The sequence below is a fragment of the Lynx rufus genome, unplaced genomic scaffold, assembly GCF_022079265.1.
Source record: "Lynx rufus isolate CCGP_SWC_20201006 ecotype Redwood Valley unplaced genomic scaffold, mLynRuf1.p SCAF_6, whole genome shotgun sequence".
NCBI classification, from domain to species: Eukaryota; Metazoa; Chordata; class Mammalia; order Carnivora; family Felidae; genus Lynx; species Lynx rufus.
Window position 1 is genome coordinate 129,874,734 of NW_025814878.1, and position 23,293 is coordinate 129,898,026.

At 44.2% G+C, this 23,293-nt stretch overlaps 1 protein-coding gene across 6 annotated transcripts in view; it reads left to right on the plus strand.

Moving 5' to 3' along the window:
- Positions 1 to 21,564, plus strand: part of HIVEP1 (HIVEP zinc finger 1) — a 147,955-nt gene extending 126,391 nt beyond the window's left edge. For all 6 annotated transcript variants that reach the window (XM_047103126.1, XM_047103131.1, XM_047103129.1 and 3 more), the window contains 2 exons: positions 17,987 to 18,498; positions 19,769 to 21,564. In XM_047103126.1, the coding sequence (XP_046959082.1) occupies positions 17,987 to 18,498; positions 19,769 to 20,947 (1,691 nt within the window). In that variant the 3' untranslated portion in view covers positions 20,948 to 21,564. The remainder of the gene's footprint in view (positions 1 to 17,986; positions 18,499 to 19,768) is intronic.
- The last annotated feature ends 1,729 nt before the right edge of the window (positions 21,565 to 23,293 follow it).

Consider the following 23,293-nt stretch of genomic DNA (forward strand, 5'->3'; position numbering starts at 1 on the left):
ATTTACATTTCGGCCGATTAGATGCGTGATAGTCTGCCATCTTTGTTTGTGTTTTCTTCATTACTCTCCTAAGGTGGTTGTGTCTTATTATTCTTTGGAAAGAAGTTCCGCTCTATTAAATCAATGAGAGTTAGCCAGGGGATCTTGCTTAACAGTTCCTCGGGTGTCTGTGCTTTTAGGGGAGAAAGCCCAGAAGCCTGCAGTGGGGCGCTGCCTGTCTGCAGGCTGTCCTGTTTTCTGACCGCACACAGCCCCAGAATGCACCAGCTGGCTCTTCTCTTTCCATTTCCTTGGCTGCCCCTCCTCACCTCCCTGGCCTCACCTCCCCACCCTGGGGCTGGGCTGGCTAATCTCTTTTCTGTCTATACCCACTCACCGGGTTAATCTCATTCCATTTTCTGACCGTAAATACCATCTATCTGCTGCCGATTCCAGCACTCACTCCAAACTGGCACATCCATCTGGCTGCCGGCCACCCCCGCTCGCGAATCCGATGGGCATCTCAAGTCGGACGAGCCCCAGACTTCCGATTTCCCCCCCTTACCTCCAAGAAGCACGCCTCCCCTCTCGTCTTCTCCCATCCTTCCAGCTACTAAACCAAAAGTCTTGAAGTCATCCTTGAGACCCTCCGTCTCCAATTTACCCCTAGAACCTTTGGCTTTTTTTTTTTTTTTTCTTTTTTCAAAAGGTGTTCAGGATCCCATTACCTCTACCGCCCAACCCTGGTCACAGCTATCACCACCTCTATGAAATCGCTTGGAGGAGACCCTGACTGGTCTCTGTGTCCAACTCCAGCCTCCTACGGACTCTTTCAACACGGCTGCCAAAGTGTTTTGTTTTCATTACGTCATCATTTTGCTTAAAACCCGCTAAAGGTTTCCCGTCTCATTCAGAGCTCTGCTCTGCTGTGTGCTTCGGGGCTCTCCAGCCCACTCACCTTCCTCACACTGTCTCTCCCAAGCTCGTCTCCCGTGTCTTCTGCCCTGGCTCAGTCAGCTACACCCACACGCACCTTCCTGCTCTTCGTTAGACAGCCCAGCAGGCCCCATCTCGGGGCCTGCGCTCATTTCCTCTCTCCGGAGTGCCCTCCGCCAGATCCCGCAGGACTTCGCTCATCACCTCCTTCAGCGCTCTCTTCCAGTGCCGCCCTGTCAAGGAGGGCTTCCTGACCCCCCTGGGCCGAAAGCACCCTCACTGTCTTCCTGCCAGCAATTCCTGCTCCTCTCTGTTCTGCTTTGTCTCTTATCGCACTTACCCCTACCCAGGGTGTGTGTGTGTGTGCGTGTGTGTCATTATCTGTTCCTTTCAACTAGGAAGTAAATCATAAGGACACGGATTGTAATATGCCCACTGCCATATCTCCAGCTTCTTAGGATGGTGGCTGGCAAGTGACAGGTAGTAAATAGTTGCTGATTTAATGAGGGACTGGAGGGGAAAATGACCTATTAGCTCTCAGAAAATTGTTCCATTTTATTATGTTTAGAATTTGACATGTTAGTTTCCATGAAATCCCTTCACTCAAATCCGGTGGTAGCCCTAATATAGTATTTAATGCCTTTACTATAAGCAGTGTTTACGTGACATGGCCTAGGCAGACACAGGTGACATTGAGGCAATGACGGCATGTGTTAATTTGTTATTTATTGGTCATTGGATCAGAAGACTAGAAGTTGGTTCAAGTTCTCCGATGATTCCACCATTCCAGATGGGTGAAGATCTGTTCTGTTCTTCAGTAGTTCCAGAGAAGAAAAGTTAATTCTCTCACTGACACATCCATTTATGTACTTAGCACTTGAGCAGCTGTTACATGCACAGTCACTGCCCTCAGGAGGCACAGACTCAGCAGGGCTCGCTCCCCAAGGCTGGGGTTGGGGAAGGAGCAGAGATGCCTCGTTGGTTGTAGAAAGATGACTGAGGGTGTCCCGGAAGTAGGGGAAGGGGCTTATCTATCCATACGTTGCTTTATCGGCGACGTACCTGCAGCTGACGGGGGCAGCATTCTGGACCGAGGGAGTCGTTTGGGCAAAAGCCCCGAGGTTAGGAGAGCGAAGTAGGATGCTGATAAGCATGTAACTGGGACAAGATGTGAGAGAGTTGGACAGGACACATAGCTGACCAGTGCTGAGGGACGGGTCCGACTATGCAAGGGAGCACTTGCTCCAGGTGCAAACTATGCTCACTTACCCTTAGATAGAATCAGAGTCTCTGCTGTGGCAGTTGGTACAGATTTCTTGATGTTGTGACACTCGAAAACCATTATTTCTTTGCTATGATTTTTCTAGTACTTTCACTCTTCTGTTTTTTAATTTATTTTTGAGAGAGAGAGAGACAGAGTGCGAATGGGGGAGGGACACAGAGGGAGACACAGAATCCGAAACAGGCTCCAGAATCCAAAACCGAGCTGTCAGCACAAAGCCCAACGCAAGGCTTGAACTCACAAACTGTGAGATCATGACCTGAGCCCAAGTCAGACACTTAACCAACTGTGACACCCAGGCACCCCCATATTTTTATTCTTTTAAACATTCCATAATATGTGAAGTGTTCCCAAGACTTAAAAAGTTTAATTTTTTTAATGTCACCTACAGTCATTTAAAGCCATTGCCTCCTTAGACCCACATACACCTGTCTTTCAATCTGGATTATTTTTTCAAATGTTTTTGAAACAAAAGAAAAGATAATGGGGCTTTTAATCCGTGACTCTGGAATTTTCATTGCTGAGCTCTTTTTTTGTTTTGCTTTGGTTTTATTTTTGTTTTGCTTTGGTTTTATTTTTGTTCTCCCCCCCCCCGCCCCCACCGATGATGTGATTTTATTTTGTAGTGAGAAATTAGACCATAGTGACTAAAAGAAGCATGATTGCATTAAGTGGATGGTCCCGTTCAGCAGCAACAATAAAACCGTAACATAGAGCAAAAGCCTCTTTCTGGAAGGCTGTTTCTACAGAGAAAGTGCCTCAGTTCTTCTATGTCCCTTATTCCCCTGTAGATGGAGTTTACAAGTTTGGGTGGAAAGTCTGGCGTGGTTTCTCTCTCGTGACATCCAATTGCATGTATACATGTGTGACAACTAACTTAGAAATCTCGTTCTTCATTTATTAAATTAGGGAGCACTGTTTCCCCTGGAATTAATTTCTACTCTGACCCAGCATCACTCTGGTATAGAATTGTCCCCATAGAATAGACTGTCCTAAAAGGTAAGGGCCTGATTTGTTCCCGCTTTTAAGGTTTCTGTGTATATTTGGAAACCCTGCCCCTATCGACTCCATAAGGATGTGATAAGGCCTAGCAGCTTGTTATGAAGTGTTTCGCTTTTACCGTCAATTTCCCTTCCCGAGGAAACATACAAATTACCAGGCATACATTTGTAGGAGATGAAGTGGCTGCCTTTTAAAAACTTAGGAAGGAGAGTCAATGCTTTCAGGTATTGCAGTTTTAAATTTTGAAGTGTACATCTGCTGGTAGCCCGGAGCTTGGGGCTCTGAGGCTGGTCAGTGTCGAGTGATCTTCCATTCAAGTTCGCTTCTCTGCACCCTCCTTACCCGCTGGGGTTGCCCATCACCCTGGCCACAAGGGCAGCCTCCCCCTCGTAGGGATCAGATGCATGGCAGTGGTTCCTTCTGCGACTTTAGCTGCCACCTAGGATCCCCTGCCCATCTCGACATTCCTGCCTGAGAGCATATTCTCCGTCTTCATGGCCCCACCGATGAAAACGAGCAAACGTGCTGTGCTTGTTCTTCAGTGGTGAACAGCTTTCTCAAATGCTTCTGTGGCATCCTGGGGTCTTGATATCGTTTCTCATATTTGTAATCTAACATAAATCCAGTATTAAGCCTGTGCACGCGCACTGTCAGAAACCACACTGGGATTCCAGCTGCCGCGTGTCCACAGTAAACATTCAGGAAAGTGCGAAGGGCTTGGCCGGCAGTGAGGTGCACGGCTCTTAGCACGGTTAGCTTTCTTACCTGTATTTCAGAAAGGTAGTGGTTACGGTGGCTTCGCAGATGCCTTTCCTGCCGACACAGCCTCAGGTTGTCGGGAGCCAGCTAGTCCAGCCAGGTGAAAAGTGGAAGTCAGGAATAACTAAGTAAACTCAGCCAGTTGACTGTCCTTTAGCAGCACCTGGCTCTTCCTAAACACAGTTGACATTGGTCACTAGTTACGCTGACAGGTTGTAGATGCCTACTAAAGAGAATAGTGATTCAAGAAAACTAAGTGAGATTCAGGAGCCCCTTGTCTTTTGGGAACCGAACCCATTCCTCTAAAACGTCAAGGCTCGATCAGCATGAAAATTTGTGACGTTGTCTTCTCCGGGTACTGGTTTAAATTCCTACGGAGTTTTTATAGCCGCGTGACAGATTTCCTGGTTTAACAGTGTAGGAGCGGCATGGGCAGTGGGGTCCTATGGTGCCGTAGGAAGGCTTACCTTCACGACCATCGCAGACAGACTGCCCATGCTAACAGGACATGTAATAACGTACAGCATATCTTTAAACCTTAATCACCTCAGACCTCTGAGAGATGGGGGTCAATCTTTTTAAAGGAGAAAGTAACCCACAATGATGTTATTAGGGAGACCGGATTCTAAATGCCAGACTTTGCCAGAATAGCACCCAAAACCCTATCCTGAGAACAGTGTGTTTAGGTTTACAGGAAAAATTTAGGGGTTTGGCCATTTAAATAGATCTTTTCTGTAGCACACGTGTGATTGCTACCAAGAACTATCCTCTCTGAGCTTCTATTTGTTCAACAAAATGTAGCAAAGGCTCAGAAAGGCAGGAATTACTAGAGTATGTCACCAGAATATTTCTTTTTGTTTGTTTTTTGTGGGGTTTTTTGTTTTTTTTTTTTTTTTTTAGAGAGAGAGCGAGAACAGGCAGGGGAGGGGGATAGGGACGCAGGGACAGAGGATCCAAAGCAGGCTGTGCGCTGACAGAAGTGAGCCCAATGTGGGGCTCGAACTCACGAACCGGGAGATCATGACCTGAGCTGAAGTCGGACGCTCAACCGATTGAGCCACCCAGGCGCCCCCGAGTATTTATTTCTTAACCATTATTACCATTTGGTAATGTCTTGGCCAGCTTAGGGCCTTCTGGGAAAAGTCCAAGGCTTCCTATGCTATATGTATAGTTATTTCTGGATGTCTGCCTCGTTTTGTCTAGTTTCACCAAAGGTTTCCTCTGGGTTTATTTCTCCTTAACCTCGGTGTTTCTTTTCCTGGTATTATCGTCAATCTTTTTTTTTTTTTTTTTTTAATGATCCTAAACCTGTTCTCTTCTGTGCCCACCAACATGATACTGGGAATGTCCTTCATTGGGGTCACGTGCATGCTCGCTGGGTGATAAAGAGCACTTACTGAGGATCGATGTGAAAAGGATAGTGGACGAAGGACTGAAGACCCTGGATAGTTTCAATTCCTTACTACTCTTAGTAACAGCAGGCTGCATGGCTGCCCATTTTAGCCTGTAATTCTTGTGCTGATGTCCAAGTGGAGTAAATGGACAGATGCTTGGAAACATTTACTTTGAATGAAGCAGGAGGAATTACAAACTGTTCTAAGCCTACCATTAAAATAAGGACATTTGCCAAGGGGCGCCTGGGTGGCTCAGGCAGTTAAGCCTCTGATTTCAGCTCAGGTCATGATCTCATGGTTCCTGAGTTCGAGCCCCTCATCCGGCTCTGTGCTGGCAACTCAGAGCCTGGAGCCTGCTTCACGATTCTGCGTCTCCCTCTCTCTCTCTGTCTCTCTTTCAAAAATAAATATTTTAAAAAAGTAGATTTTTTTAATTAAAAGGAAGTAAAATACGGGCATTTGGCATTGTGAAGAAGTTTCTGTTTAGCTTAAAACCAGCAACTCGAGCTGTAATTATAGTATGTGCTCACGAAAAGTCTCATCCCTCAAGCCAGCTGCACGTGGCCCTCCTATTCGTCTTGTCGTGCAAAATTACACTGCCTCAGGAATTTGGTCCCTGTGTTCTTGGGGTATTAGTGAATACTTTTTCGTTTTCACCTTTTATGTCAAAAAACGCGCTGCTGGCTATTTGCTTTCATGCCTTGATCCAAAGAATGTTTTTGTCAACAGAATGCCGGACCTCAGTGCTAGGAATGTTAATATGTGCCCTCAGCTGCCAAACTGGGAGAGCCATTCAGCGTGGCAAAATGCAGCTGCAGAAGTGATTCTCGCTGGGGGTGAGGTAGAGGATAATGTGTGTAAGAAAACGATGTTAGCTCGCAGGATTTAAAACCTGTAGCACATTTACCCTTAAAATAAATTGAAGTGTGTTTCTCTAAATGAAATCCTGTCTACATGAAACCTGCACAGTATGTTTTTGTCACTGGGATTTTGTTGGAAAACATTAGTACTCCTAAGAAAAACTTCCGTGTACGATGTGAGACCATAAGAGCTCTTAAGATTTATATTTAAGATAAATAAGTCTTAATGTCATTAACAAACGACACAGATAAGAGTCTTTCGGTGTACTTCCTGAAGTAAAACGTTAAACTCTGGCCCATTACATGCTTAGTGATGTTTTCATCTTTAAAAACATCCAAAAATAACACAGAAGTTTATTACTGCAGTAGTTACGGGCTTTCAGGGAAAATTTCCCCAGTTTTTGCGGCTGTTTGTCTGGATCTCCAAGTAATGTTTCTAAACATGTGAGAAGAACAAAAACAGACAGATGACAGCAGGAGAGTGTGGATCCCGGACGGGGTGGTGCTGACCTCTCGTGAGTCTGAGCACCTTCCAGCAGGTGTCACTGTCTGGCAAGGATGGGAGGGCGGGGTACCCTTCATCCAGCTCGCGCTGGGTTTTGAAATCCATGTCTAGGGAAATTGTTCGAAACATTTACTCTTGAAGAGCAAGGTCGCTGCACCGAATACCTCTTCTTTCCCTCGTGAATTTAAATTCACAGAAAATAAAGTTAATTTTACACTTGCATAAAATTTTACTGAGTATTGGAAAAATAGGAAGTAATAGAAGTCTTAAGGGCCACACATTTATGAGTTTGGGAACAAGTATGGTTTTTTTTTTTGTATCTGTTCTGGGCTCCCCGGGTGATGCAGGGGGTCAGACGCTCCAGCCTTGACGCTCCTGGAATATTACACTCTGTATTGTCCACACCACGAAGGGAACGGTTGCAAGAATAGTGCGAAGTCAGTACATCTTATTGGCGTAACGACAGGACTCCTAGATACATGGAAACCTGGTTCCACATTTCCACTCTGATGCGCCCGAGCTGTATAGAAATCGCTGAACTAGGATGAATTTGATGATCGGTGCTGCTATGACGTGCTTGTTAGATTTAAGCATGACAGCAGAATATAGACGTGGGCAAATTTTTTTCTGGAAAGGGCCGGATAGTGAATATTTTTAGGTTCTGTGGGTCATACGGTCCCTGCCGTGACTACTGACGCTTGTGGTTGTGGCCAAGAGCTGCCTTAGGCGGTTTGTAAACCAGCAGGCCTGCTGTGCATCGCTGAAACTTGACTGACCCGAACAGGCAGCAAGCCGCACGCGGCCAGCCCAGCAGCCGTAGTTTACCGGCTTCTGATGTAACAGGTGCTCGGCGTGGTCTGGCGTAGTAGTTACTACACTGTAACCTGCTACAGCAAAATGAGCGATACCGCAGAGTCCTAAATGGTTAAGTTTGGGGAGTGGTTAACAAGTCTGTGTTCTCGTCCCCGCTGGCTTGTGATGACAGACGAGTCCCTTTTCCCCGCTTTGTCTTCTGTCAGCCTAATTTCTGGGGCAGTAGCAATCATCGTCTTTGGGGGTAGGAGCGGGGCTAAGGGGACCGCGGGGTTACATGAAAGGACTTTTATTAGCACACATAAACAAATTCGTGTTCATGTGAGTGGGTGGGCTCTGCGTCGGTGCTACGGATATTTAAAAGGATGCCATCGTCTTCCATTCATTTAAGCTCTCCGGTCTATCTTTTCTCTGTCACCCTAGAGGATCAACCCTGTTTAACAAGTATGTAATGATCCAGAATTCATTTTCAGGTTTCCAAACAGGGACAGTGGTCTCCCCCTTCAGGAGTTTGAAGACACAGTGCATGCAAGGAGGTAAACATTACTCTCTCCTTGTCTTGGCGAAGGAAATCTGCAGAAAGGAGTCCCAGCCCTTGTTAAGTCCTCCCAAGCTGTAGGCCTGTGTCCAGGGAGAAAGGAAGGTCCCGAAAAACCACCCTGTGTGTCTTCCTACCCATCATACCTCCAACTTTGGTCTGAAACTCAGTGTGATCGAGGCAAAATCAGATTAAAATGGAGCCAAATAGTTTTACCCCCTTCTCCTTAAACAGTGTATGGTTTTTGTTGTTTTTTTTAAAAATCTCTCACATAAATTGCATACACTGAAAATCTGTACCTATATATAAATTGCAGTGTATTTGTGGTGAAATATAAAAGGTTAAGTTACTAATTTACATTCTTCTTGGGGATTGCATTTTGTATGTTCTCCTATTCATAATCAAAGATTCTAATGTGTGTACCTATAAACATTTCAACTCATGCATAGTCATAAGCTAGCTGCATTTCTGTAATTTATTGTTGACCTTTCGTATCACTCTGTAGTTAGATTTTTAAAATATGACATTGGAATGGGGGATGTTTAGCACAGACTCAGGAGCCAAACATAACCTGGGTTTGAATCTCAGCCCCGACACTTGTGAGCTGTGGGCTTGACACTTGAAAATAATTAACTGCATTTCACAGTTTTTAAAATTATCATCTGAGGAAATGTCACGTCCTTAACTAGTCCTTGTTTTAGTTATGATCAAATAGGATTGAGCTATGTGACGTGCTAAGCTAGATTCTACTAGAGTCCCGGTGGCCAGACCCAGAGTAGAGCCATTCAGTCCCCTTATGCACAACGAACCAAGAGATGTAAAAATAGGTGCAAGATACAAGGAAGGAACACGTTCAGGTGCTAAAAATTTAACATGTGTATGTAGATCCTGGTATATTTTGGAGAAATCTCCTGTGCTTTTAAATTGACCAAGAGAAGTGTTGGCTTTGGTCTCAAGAACTAATAGTTTCTTATTAAACAATAGGAAAGAAAAAAATTGCTTCACAGAAAGAGAAGTCTTTATGACTGTAAGAACAGCAGGGAGGTGGATTTCATGCAAGCCTATCTGAATGAGATGGAATATTCGTGTCGATAGAGTAAGGACAAGACCCTGGAGTACTGACAAATTGTTTGTTTCACGCAGTTTTCCAAAAGATTATTTTAGTCTCACAGAAAAGCTGCCGCAAACGAGTGTAGAGAGTTCCCGTGAGCTCCTCACCCAGCCTTTCCTTGTGTCGGCGTCTACATAACGCAGGACATTTGCCAACCCTAAGAGACTAACTCCAGCTCCGCGTTACTGACTAAAGGACAGAACTGACTTGAATTTCACCAGTTTTGCCACCGTTGTCCTTTTCCTGCCCCGGGGTCTCCTTCAGAATCCCACACTGCCCTTCGTGGCCCATGCCTCTTTAGACTCTGCCAATGTGTTCCCCTGTCGCTGTTGTCTTCCGTGACCTAGATGTTTGTAGGGAATACTGATCGGTTATTTTGTAGAACGTCCTCAATTCAGGGTTTTCTGATGTACGCTCACGATGGGATTGGGGTTGGCAGTATTGGGAAGGTGCCGTAGGGTGACTGTACTTTTGTTAGTGTTTGATATCGGGAGGTACATTACGTCAGTAGGTATTGTTGGTCATGTTAACCAGGACTCTCTACTGTTAACTTACTGCCTGTTGTCACTGTTAAATGTTTATGGGAGATGCTTTGAGAATATGTAGATGTCCTATTTCTACATTGGCGGACCTTGCTGAGGGGATTACTAGGGCGTTCTAATTTATTAATTAGAATTTTTCTGCAGGGAGAAGTTACCATGTCTCCATTTGTCCCCTCAGCCTTTTATTCAGTTATATCACTATGGACTCAAAGATATGTATTGTATTCTTTGGGTTATAATCTTTTATGGTGTTTTCTTGTGTACAGCTCAATAAAGCGGGCCATCGAGAGCTCTTTGAGGTCTCTTCCTGTGCCCTTTCAACCTGCCCCATGTTTTGTTGTTTTTTTTCTTTAAGAAGTTCCTGATTTTCTAGCACCCCAAGATGTTTCAACCCCAAAATCAACCATTTCTTCAAGGCCTCTGGTTCTCTTTACCGGAGAATGGTATTTAGAAACCAAGATCTCGCTGGATGGTGTGTTCATTGCTACTGACCTGTCACTGCTTCTGAGCCCTCTCAGTGGAAAGCGCTAGGAAGTATATGTACATGTGCTAACTCCTACTTACACACTATTTCTGTATCTGTGTGTGTGAATACACACACGCGCACATACATGTTATGCCATATACATGAATGAAACACGAGTCCATACATGTTTCCAATTCCAGGCCAGCACCACAAAGTTGATTCTAGCATTTTCTAGTTCCTTCTTTTTCTTTCACCCACAATGAGGAACCCGGTCCTCATCTACAATGCGTTTACGTATTTGTTCAACTCTAGTGTTAATCAGTGAGCCAGTTCCCAAAATCCTAACCCACCCGAGAAAGACAGATTTAAGTTACAGTGCAGTGTTTGTGTGCAGTTCTTTTTGTCTTTAGCCTTCACCTCACCTGGTCAGAGCCCTCTTTGCGAAGGTCACCTAGGGTGGGACCTTTCTTCCCATCCCTACTGAGTGGGTGTGTGGTTCACTTGTACTTCAGTTAGGTCATCTATCTCAGCCTGCATTTATCTTGGATTCTTCCCACATCCTGGCTGATTATGCTTCTATTTACATCCCATAAAGTTCACTTCATGGTTTACAGCTCACTCTATGGCAGTCTTTGACAAATGCAGAGAATGGTGTGTCCACCCCCACGGTTCCATCACCCCAAAAACTCCCCTAGTGCCATTCCTTCATAGACAACTGCTTCTCTTACCCAGCAACCCCTAGCACCACTGATCTCTTTTCCAGAGTGCATATAAAAGGGAAAATAGAGTAAGTAGCTTTTCGGGTCTGGCTTCTTTCACTTAGCATAAGGCAAGTAAGAGTTATCCATAGTTCATTTCTTTTTATTGTTAAGTAGTATTCCATTGTATTGATGTGCCATGATTTGTTATCCACAGACCAGCCAAAAGATTTGGAGTGCCGCTAGTATTTGGCAAATATGAATAAACTTGCTGTAAGACATTCATGGGGCTCCTGGGTAGCTCAGTCCGTTAAGCATCCGACTTCGTCTCCGGTCATGATCTCGCAGTTCACGAGTTCGAACCCACATCGAGCTCTGTGCTGACAGCCCAGAGCCTGGAGCCTGCATCAGATTCTGTGTCTCCCTCTCTCCCCCTCCCTGCTTGCACTCTGTCTCTCTCTCTCCAAAATGAATAAACGCTAAAAAAAAATTTTTTTAAAGACATTCACGTATAGGTTTTTATATGAATTTAAATTTCCATTTCTGCAGGGTTTCATACTAGGGGTAGGAATCTCTGGATCATGTGGCTGGTATAGGTTTAGCATTATAACAGACTGCCCAGACTGCTTTTCAAAGTGCCTGCACCATTTTACAGTCTTCACCAGCAATGCATGGGAGTTGAGTTATTCTGTGACCTTCCCAGCACAGTTTAAAAAAACTATTCTAACAGGTTTACAGTGGTATTTCGTTGCAGTTTTAATTTGCATTTCTTCAGTTGATGATATTGAACATATTTTCATATGCTATTTGTTTTCCAGATGTCTGGAAAAGTATTGGTGAAGTATTCAGAAATTTTGCCCATTTTTCAAGTGGGACATGTATTTATTTATCGTTGAATCTTAATATTTTTAAAAAATATATCCTGGAAATATTTTCTTTGTCAAAAATGTAATTTGCAGAAGTGGTCTCGCCATCTATGTCTGTCTTTTTGTTCATTTTTGCAATGTCTTTCTCAGAGGAAAAAAAAAATGAATGTTCAGGTTGCCTAGTTTATCAATTTTTTTTTAATTGTGCTTTTGGTGTCCTACGTAAGAAACCTTTGTCTACCCTAAGGTTACAGATTTTCTACAGTTTTCTTTGAGAAGTTTTACAGTTGTGTATTTTACATTTAGATATCGGTTTTGAGTGATTGTGGAAGATATAAAGTATGTGTCATGTTTTTCCTATGTGGATGTCCATTCGTTTCAGTGATATTTATTGAGAAGACTGTCCTTTCCCCATGGAGCTACCTTGTTTTGTTTTGTTTTGTTTAATTTATTCACTTTTGAGACAGAGAGTGTGAGCTGGGGAGGGGCAGAAAGAGAGGGAGGGAGGGAGAGAGAATCCCAAGCAGGCTCCATACTGTGAGCACAGAGCCCTAAGCGAGGCTTCAACTCACAAACTGTGAAATCATGACCTGTGCCAAAATCAAGAGTCGGATGCTTAACTGACTGAGCTTTTTTGTGAGATTTTGTGAGATTTTTATTGCAATTGTATTGCATCTATAGATTGAATTTGGGAGAAAGGCTACCTTAACAGTATTGAAACTTCCAGTCTGTCTATGAATATACTAGATGTCTTCATTTACTTCTGTCTTTGGTTTCTTTAACTAGTATTTTGTAGTTTTCAACCTACAAATCCTGCACATTTTTAAATTTTATTCTTTTGGTGCTATTTTAAATAGCATTGTGGTTTTTTTTTCAATGTTTGTTTATTTTTGAGAGCGGGAAAGTGCACGTGCACATACACCTGCGTGCCCGTGCACACATGGGGGAGGGGCAGACAGAGAGGGAGACGCAGAATCCGAAGCAGGCTCCAGGCCCCGAGCTGTCAGCACAGAGCCCGACGCAGGGCTCGAACTCACAAACCACAAGATCATGACCTGAGCTGAAGTCAGACGCTTAACCGATTGAGCCACCCAGGAGCCCCAAATAGTATTGTGTCTTTAATTTTGAATTCTAGTTTTGTTCATTGGTGGGCAATAGAGTTTTTAATAGATTTATTATCCTTTTAATATCTATGGGTTTGTAGTAATATCCCCTTTTTCTTTCCTATTGCTGGTGATTTGTATCTTTTTCTTCCCCTTGGCCAGTATTACTAGATGTTTGTCAATTTTTTTTTTTCATTTCTTTCCCCAAAGACCCAGCTTCTGGTTTTATTGGATTCCTGTTTTTCTTTTTTCAATTTCTTTATTTCTGTTCTCATCTCTGTTATTTCCTTTCTGCTCCCTGCTTTGGGTTTAGTTTTGGTTTCTCTTTTTCATTTCTAAAGGGGAGAACTTAGATTATTTATTTGAGACCTCTCTTCTAACAGAAGTGTTTGATACAGTAAGTTTCTCAATAACCACTTCTTTAGCTGCATGCCACAATTTGAGTGTTATATTTTAATATTCATCTAGCTCAGGAGCGCCTGGATGGTTCAGTCAGTTAGGTCATGATCTCATAGTTCATGAGTTCAAGCCCCACATCCATCTCTCTGCTCTCAGCACAGAGCCCGCTTCAGATCCTCTGTCTCCCTCGCTCTCTACCCCTCCCCCATGCTCTTTCTCTCTCTCTCTCAAAAATAAATAAACATTTTAAAAATATAAATTCATCTACCTCAAAGTATTTCTAACCTTTCTTTGAGACTTGCTCTTTGACCCACAGATTATTTAGGAATATGTTTCGTAAGTCTGGAATATTGGAAGATTTTCAGGTATCTTCCAATTACTGATTTCTAGTTTGATTCTGTTTTCATCTGAATACTTACTCTGTGACTTTTATTAACTTAAATGTGTTGAGGTTTGCTTTGTAGCTCTGAATATGGCAGAGATTGGTGAACATTCCATGTATACTTATAAGGAAAGCAGAGTGTGTTATTGCTTGGAATGTTCTATAACTGTCAGCTGGGACTAGTTAATTGGTAGTGTTTTTCAGGTCTTCCTTCTGTGTTGTCACTCATTTTCTGTACGCTTGTTCCATCACTTACTAAGAGTGGGATGTTAAAATCTTCAACTCTAATTATGGATTGGTTTATTACTTTTTTCAGTTTTAGCCCCATTTATTTTGAGGCTCTGGTTTATTAGTTGATATACATTTAGGATTATATGTCTTTTATCATGATGTAATGTTCCTGTTCATTCTTGATAGTATTCTTTGTTCTGAAATCTACTTTGCCTGGTACTGATACAGTTTTTCCAGCTGTGATTCCGTTAATGTTGTAAGGTACACTTTTCTCCAAACTTTATTTTCAATCTGTTTATGTCTTTCTGTTTAAAATGGGCTTTTTTGTATATAGTATATATACTTGGCACTTGCTTGCTTAATCCAGTCTAGCAATTTCTCTCTTTTAATTAAGGTGTTAGACTTGAATTCCTTTTAATGTTGTTTTTCATGTAGTAGAAAAAAACCTACCACCTTGCCACGTGGGTGTGTTTTTTTTATTTAATTTTTGTTCTTTTTATGACTTAATTGCGCATTTTTTTTATGACTCTGTTTTATCTCCTCCTTAACTTTGTTATTTACCCCCTTTAGAAAATTTAGTTGTCTTCCTTCACATAATGCTGCATTACTTCACATGCAGCTTAGAGACTTTGTAACTGTATTCACAGTACCTCCTTTCCGTTGTTTGTGCTGTTGTGTTCATACTGTCTACGTTTACCGGTGCCGTAAACACCCGGTCCATTATGTCTGCCGCAGATGTTCAGTTGTCTTTTAGAGCAAGCAATTAGAACTTTACAGAAAGAATCCTTATTCTGCTTCTGATACTCTTCAGCTTTTTGTGTCGATCCACATCCCTTCTGAGCCCATATCCTCTCTACCCAAAGAGTTTCCTTGAACATTTACTGTCAAGTAAGTCTACTGGCAGTGAATCCCCTCCGTTTGTATTTTTCTAAGAAAGTATGCATTTCTCCGTCGTCTTTGAACACTGTTTCCGTTGAGCATAGAACTCTGGGTTTGGCCATTTTCTTGTTGTCATTGTTACTTTGTTTTTCATTTGTAGCATCTCACTGCCTTCTCCGTCACCTGTGTCCAGCTCTCAGCTGAAATTCCCACTGGACCCTGCGGGTGGCCCACAAGCCTTTAACCCATCAATTATTTTGAATTCTCTGATGCTTCTGACATCTGTGTCCTATCCGACTGGTTCTGATTGCTTTTTCTCTTCTGCATACGTTTTTTTTTCCTGCCTTTCTGTATGTCTCGTAATTTTTGTTACGAGAGCTAGACATCTTGTGTAAGACAGTGGAGACTACGTAAATAGGCTTCCTGCCTCTTGACAGGTGTGCCTCTCCTGCCGGGCCTTTAGTGTGGGCATCAAGAGTTTTTGTAGTTAGAAGTGGGGCTGCAGGTGCGTGATACGTTATATATACGGCAGGCTTCCAGCACCAGAGGCTTCAGATTCCTCTAGACTTAACTTGTCTTTGGGGGAGGAGGGGTTGATTAGGAGGGCAGTGCCCATTTCAGTCCCAGTTTTAGGTGTCTCAGTGAGTGTCGCTCTACACATTCCCGTTCATCTCCTGTCCCTCTCCCAACAGTTTTCGGCTGTTACCCGTTACGTAAAGGTCTTAGCTTGGCATTTAGGGGTGAGGAGGAGGACAGGATGCCCTCGGGTTCCGGTTCAGCCTCAGACTCCCACATGCGCCATGCTTTTAGGTTTCTGGGCCGTGGCGCTTGTGTTCTCCCACCACTCCCTCAGCTGTTGTGGGGGACTCAGCTGGTAATCTTGTCCTTCCTCAAGGAGTAGAGCTGTGTTTTTTCTCCTGTTCATCCCCTCTCCGCACTGCAGTAAGTTTTCACTAGTTTCCTAAGGGCAGCAGTGCTTGTGCCCTTCCCTCCGCAGTGTTTTTCCCTAACGGAGCGAGAGGAAGTGGACCCAGGTGGAATGTCTTCTTCCTTCTCTCTGGCTACGGCGCCTGTCACCCAGATCTGGACAACAGGGGATACTTCACACTCTTTCCTGTGAGGACTTGAATGGGGTTCATGGCATAGAACCTGCAGGAAAGAGTAGCTTCAGAGGATTCACACAACGTGGGCAGTCCATACTTGGCTCTGACCAGCCTGTCATCTGTTGAACAGCAACCTCCCGGCCAGTGTCCCATCGCACACACCCCAGATGATGCTGGCTTATGTCTGCTCTCTTCCCACAGACACCGTCTCTGTTTACAGTTTGGAGTGTTTGATTGACGGGGACCTCAGCTTTATAGGGAATATTGAAAAAGTCATCAATATGAAGATAGCCTTGTTTGTTTGTTTAAGATAATAATTTTTAAGTGAAAGCACATCTCACCCTAGTTGGACTTTGGAGCTGGGCTCACCTCTGGTGAAGTCAGCCCCCCTGTCTGGTAACCTGTTCCCTGGTCATCTCATGTCTTTGGATTTTCTTTCCCACTTTCCCTTCAGTCTCTTAAAATATGTCTGACTCGGCACTGTTGGAGCAAATTCAAAACAAATTGGGAGTGACTCCAATTTTAGAATTTCAACCATCTGATAGGGGTCAGGAGAGCTATCTGTGAGGCAGGGGGCAGGCCATTTACCCAGAAATCACCCATTCCATCTGTAGCACGGGCGCCTGGCGGGATTCAGGATATTAGCATTATTTCATAGCAAAACCAGCAGAACCCTCAAAGCAAAAAGCATATGAAATCGTGTGTTAAAGTAACCTAAATGAATGTGTTTTGTCCTTGAATGTTTTAATTGTAAAAGTAACGTGCTTGAGATCAACAGCAGAAAAGTTCTAGTCCATTCCATCCTCTTGAAATAATCAGCCTCCAATGGTTTGGTGTCGATCCTTTGAGACTTTTCTCTAAGAACTTGGTAATATAGAAGGAATAGTAAAATCAGTTAATACGCAGACCATTTGGGATATGCAGGAAGCAAACGTGTTGCTTATTTCCCTATTATTTTTCCTGCTCAGAAAGTATACATAAATGCAGAATGTTAAAAGTACGCGTAAATGACAGAACGGTTTGCAGCTAAGCTGAATACATTCTGATACCTTCTTTATTATAGCTCAGCGCCAGAGATTTGGGGTAGAGGTGTCGCATTCATCCACCATTTAACTTTTTAAAAGTTTATTAGCTTTCTAAGGGAAAGAACCTCTAATTTTGTGGGATTCTGAACAGATAAAAATTTAAATCCAGTTTCCACATGATCTCACGAGAATTAAGAAACTATTCCCTGGACCTTCCTGAATCTTCTTTGTTAAACACGGTCCCGTGTGACATTATGAGGCTGATACTAATGACTCTTATTAGTTATGGTTCCTCTTCCTGTGAGGAGCGAGTTGGATTACCATAGGGAAAAAATGACAGGAAAATTTAGCACCTCTCTTAGCGAAAAGAAAAGAAAAAGGTAGAAGTCTTAAGTCCTAGAGAGTATTACTACCCAGAGCACAATGGAAACCTCTCTAAAATACTATCCAAATCTCAGTTCACATATTTCATAGAATTATCAAATAAAATTATTGGGCTCACAAATCCAAATGCCATCAGTTTGTTTTGCTTTTTGTTTCAGTTTGTTCAAAAGAGAGGCAGAGAAGTAGCTAGAGCTCAGGAAGAGTTGTGTTGAACTCTGTCAAATTTTTTATATCTTCCCGTCTTCTTTAACGGTTGAGTCCTTTACGGGCTCTGTGCTGACAGCTCAGAGCCTGGAGCCTGCTTCCGATTGTGTCTGTGTCTCTCTCTGCACCTTCCCTGCTCGTACTCTGTCTCTGTCACTCAAAAAATAAATAAACGTTAAAAAATTAAAAAAAAAATAGTTGAGGCCTTTATTTCTGATTTTCTTGGTATATTATCCTCACCTGCCTAACCTCCCGAGGCCCATTTCACATTCTGCGTCCCTGACAAGTGTACTGGCCATGCCACTCTCTGTCAGCGCCCCGCTTGTCCGATTCCTGGCCCGACTGACTTATTCTTCCCCCTGCCACCCTTCCTCGGCTAAACTGGAGACTTTCTGTGAGTAGGGCCCTTCTCTGTTATGGTCCTCACAGCATTGCCAAGCTTACGAAAACTAAAAGAAAATAAAAGGCTGCACCTGTCCACATGCGAAACATGCTATAACATCACCCCTCGGTTGTTTTTATTAGATGAGAAGCAAAGATTCGGTTTCGAGCGGTCTGGGTATGACCTTGAAGAGTCGGATGGCCCGGATGAGGACGATAACGAAAATGAAGATGACGATGAAGACAGTCAGGCTGAATCTGTCTTGTCAGCGGCTCCCTCCGTTACAGCCAGCCCGCAGCATCTTCCGTCTAGAGGTGGCCTCCAGGATCCTGGGAGCGCAGAGGAGGACGTCAGGATCGCCGACTGCTTTTCTGGGGCGCACACGGACCCGATGGACGTTCTACCCAGAGCCTTGCCCACCAAGATGACCGTACTTAGCACGGTGCAGTCAGACCACAGCCGGAAGACGGAGTCTCCGGTGAAGACCGGGCCGCACGCCGCAAAAGACGGAGAAGAAACGGCTGCTCCCGTCGACTCTTCTAGGTCACCTGAGGCCGCGCCCAGGTCCCCGTGTCACCAGATGTCTGTAGACTACCCTGAAACAGAAGAAATTCTGGGAAGTTCTGTGGCCGGAAAGAACACTACTTTAACCCAGGTAAATGTCTTGTTGTAGGGATTCCCCACAGGGGGATCCTCATGGCTCAAGAAAATAATGTACTTAAGTTTGTTTGTTTTTTTTTTTTTTAATTTATGGCTAAGTCAGTGGGTTCAAGCGCAAGTTTTGGTTGTATTTAAAGGCAAAGGACTTTATTTATGCCCCCTGGATTCTTGCTAGGTATTTTAATCAGAGGTCACATGTTACTTCACATAAATCTGTGAAAGAACCAAATGGTTCTCTAAAACTACACTCCTTTTGAAAAATATATATGTTCCAATTGGGAACCTGACTCTTGGGACCTATTTATCCCCCTCGCTTGCCCTGAATTGTTTTTCCAGTGGCATCGATTGATGTGACGGATCTGTGCTAAATTTTCCAAACATTTTGCACTTTGCCCCTGTCGACACGACAGCGACCAGTGTCTGTGGCAAAGGTAATGTGGCCCCCAAAAATGTATCAAGAAGTTCACTTTGCTTGAATGATGAAATTGCTGTGACAGCTTGGGAAAGCTTCCTGCCGGAGAACCAGCTCGGGGCCAGACACGGGCCTGCAGAAAGCCTCCCTCCGGGTGCTTTTTACCCCTGGTGGCTCATGAGGAGTGTTTAATTCTATGCCGAATATATTCATCCCACTGACCTCTTAACGTCTCTTACCTTCTCTTATGTCTTGTATGTATTGACGATGGCCATCGGGTTTATTTCTAAATGTGGCAGATCTTGGTTTGCTAGGTAACACTGGAGAAAACGAAAAAGTCTGTGAAAGCTCAGATTTCTATAGGCTATTCTAAATTAACATAATTTAACATAATTGCATTAATATTTAAATTATACTTGATATTTAAATTAAATTACTTCCAGACTGGTCACCTGTGTTCTCAGCTTCTCTATCCCAGATCACTTACATACCTGCCAGTGCCTGGAAATCTGATTTTCAGTAGACCTTTCACAAACATAGGAAGCAAGGGAGGGAGGGAGGGAAGAGGTGAAGGTAGGAAAAGAGGGGAGGGGAGGAAGGGAAGGGAAAGGGAAAGGGAAGGAGGAAATTTGCAAAACTGCAAAGTATTCCATGAAATGCGTCGCTGTCCCTTGCCCTGGAGATTAAAGACATAATAGATTTTTTAGTTGGGAATTTCTTTTTTATAACGAAGACATCATTTTTTAGCAGGCCTGTCATTTTTATGTGAATATACATGCTTTCTCCTCGTTAGGAAGAGGAGATTTTAGGCTGGCGGTTTCGCTGGAAAGGGGTTTTGTCTGTTGTCTTTCAGGGCACCGCTTGCGTGCGACGACCCCCTCCTGCCGCTGAGCGCGGCCCGCACACAGCAGTGGGGGCTCCCTCAGGGGCCTCGCCTCAGCCTGACGCCCAAGAGCAGAAGCAGCAAGTGACCCTCCAGCCGCCTCCGGGCCTGCCCTCTCCCCAGACTCATCTGTTCAGCCACCTCCCTCTGCATTCTCAACAGCAGTCCAGGACACCTTACAACATGGTTCCAGTCGGGGGAATCCACGTGGTCCCCGCCGGCCTCACGTACTCCACGTTCGTGCCCATCCAGGCGGGGCCGATGCAGCTCACGATCCCCGCCGTCAATGTGATTCACAGAACTGTGGGCCCGCCCGGGGATTCGGTCGCAGAAGTTTCCGGCGCTCCCAGCCCCGCGGGAGTGGCCGAATTGAGCGGCGTGGTGCCGTGTATACCCATTGGCCAAATCCGCATGCCGGGCCTTCAGAACCTCAGCACGCAGGCCTTGCAGCCGCTGCCGTCGCTGGGCGTGGAGACCGTCAACATCCTGGGCCTGGCCAACACCAACGTGGCCCCGCAGGTGCACCCGCCGGGGCTGGCGCTCAGTGCCGTGGGCCTGCAGGTTCTCACCGCAAACCCCTCCCCGCAGAGCAGCCCCACCCCTCAGGCGCACATTCCAGGCCTCCAGATCCTGAACATTGCCTTGCCCACTTTAATCCCCTCTGTCGGTCAAGTGCCCGCCGACCCGCCGGGGCTTCCCGAGATGCCCCCTTCCCAACCCAGGGCGCGGGAGGCGCCCCCCAGGCCGACTTCGGGAGCCGGCGCAGATCAGGGCGGCGGGGCCTCGTCTCCTCAGGGGTCCCCCCAAGTCCAGCGGGAAAATGCAACACACGTTCTAGATGCGTCTGCCCCCGCGAGAGACCCCGTCCGGCCCGACGGCTCAAGGAAAGCGGACGCGGGCAAGGCCGCCGCCGTGAATCACGTGAAGCCCAGGCACGAGCTCGCCCCCCTGCAGGGCAAACCAGCCGCCTCGGCCGAGCCTCTGCTGCAGGTGCATCCCGAAGCTTCCCTGGAGCCTTGCGGCCTGCGGACTCGCTCCCCCGAGGGGCAGGTGCCCGGGCCCGCCCCGCCGCCCCGAAGGCAGGCCACCGCGCAGTTCAGCGACGTGAGTAGTGACGACGACGAGGACAGGCTCGTGATCGCCACCTAGTGGGCCTCGACTTGGGGGGGTTTGGTTTGGTCTGGTCTGGGCTTTTGGTGGGGTTGGTTTTGGGTTTTTTTGTGTTTTTTTGGGTTTTTTGTTTTGTTTTTTTTTTATATAACACTTAAAGGTTTCTTTGAAAACCCTCCTTTCCTTAAAGCACATTTTTCTGACATAAACTCATGACTAATCTTTGTGCAATCATGAACTTTTGACCAATAATTGTTTTGTGTCCGCTCCAGCCATTTTTGTACATGTTGTATAGACACTTGTGCCTTTTAGGAGTTTATGTTTAGAAGCTGTACAGATTGTTGAATATCTATATACATAAAATATATATTATATATGTATATGAAAACCAGGTAGTTATTTGTGTTTAGAAAGAAAAAAAAACCCTGTCAAATAAATCAAATGATTAAATTATATGTTGCACTGTTAAATATAAATTTTTATGGCTGTGGGGCAGAGTTTCTGTGTATAAATTAGTATGTAAACTCCATATTTATTGTATTCATATTAGTCTTTGAAAATGGGTCTGTCCTTCCTGTGTAAGACAGTAACTTTACACTTCAGACAGATTTTCTGTGTCATGAAATGTTTCAGTAAAATATTGTTTACTGACTTTACCTTTGCTTCACTTGTGCCTTCTTTATATGTTTGGCGATCAGTAATCTGTGTTCCGAAAATAGCCGTAGGTCACATTCTGTCTACGCTCAGCCTCACCCTTAGTTTTGAGAAACGGGGGCTTTACTGGTGTTACTGCCGTGCGAAACTCCGTGAAACCCACCCAACTGTGAGGAGTAACTTCATGGCCATGAACTCCTAGAAGGTTCTCTACTTAGAACTCTTTTTGTAAATGCATATGGCACAGAGCCTGGAATGGGCAAACTTCCTCAATGCAGGTGGGACCATTTCTGGTAAGCAGAAAATAAGTTACAAAAACAGTTGTCTTGAGAACTTGGCCGAGGCCCGTGCTCCACCCCCAGGTCTGTCCAGTAGCCGCGGACTCTTTCTTTCCCTCATAATAAGGCCTGCTTTTTTACGCTCCGAGAGCTCTCTGACCAGTACCAAACCACAGAGGGCCCAAGATTTACAGAAGAACCAAATTCAGACTTTGAATTATTTACGTGATTCTCTTTAGAAATGATGCTTTCCTGTCCTGGGAGGCTTAACTGCCCTTATTCAGAAAAAAATTCAGTTACCTTTGCAGCGATTGGCATTATGACCTAAGCGTTACAGATGCTGGATCTGTGAGAACGTGTTTTAACGTTGGAATTGAGTATGTCGCACATCGTGAAGGCAATGCATTCACATTTTTTAAAGGCGGCTTCCTTTGTGGGGATACCAGGGCTCTGAAGCCGTTGAGACCACAGACTCTTTGGGGGAACTATTCTAAGGAGTTTGGAGACCTGCTATTGGTGAGCCCCCACTTCCTGTGACTTTGGGAAAGGCACCTGCCATCTCGGTCGGCATGCCCTAAACCTAAATTATCTCTAGAAGGCAGTCTGGCCGCAGCAGGCTCTGATGGGTCTGTGATGCTTTGGACGCATGCTTAAATTTTTATTTACACTTACCGACAGATTAAGTACCAAAATTCTCTCAAAAATATAAAAAAAACAAACTTTATATTTCAAGATAGATTTGAAAAGAATCCTAGAAACTTCTATTATATCCATCTATCAATACGGTTGTTGAAAATGAAGTCCATTATCAAATACCTCAAAATTACTGTCTTAACTTCATGTCATGCTTTCTATTACACTTTTTGTTGTACTTGGCCAAAGATTTTAAAGCAGTGTAACATTTTTATTGTGTAATCACATTTTAGGTATGTATAACTTCTCTAAATTCAAAAGTAATGCTCAGAATTTCAGGATTGGGTTTTTCTTTTTAGTTTGTAGAGGGAGAATTTTCTTAATTTTCCTACATTTAACCAAATACCAAATGTTGTGATATAATTGGATGCCCCTTGAGAATTTTGTCTAATGCTGCCATGTATCTTAAGCTTCTTTTGCAGGCTTGACTTTTTAAGATTCATTACATTATACACATACCTTTAATGTTAGTGACTTTAGTACTCTAATGTGGCTTCCAAATATTTTGCTGGCATTTGAAATATACAGCTAAGTAAGAAACATTACCTAAGTCTGAGCCGTTATAACCTAAGTGTGAGCCATTATATTTTGAAATAGTTATGTAAACAAAATACAAGGAAATAATGTTGAACACTTTCTGCAAAGTCATCTTTTCCTAAGGAGCATTGTTATTCTTAAACATGCGTGACTTTCAAATGATGCAATCCAGACAGCTAGTGAGACTACACGTGACTTTTATTCTCTTGTACTGTCATGAAAG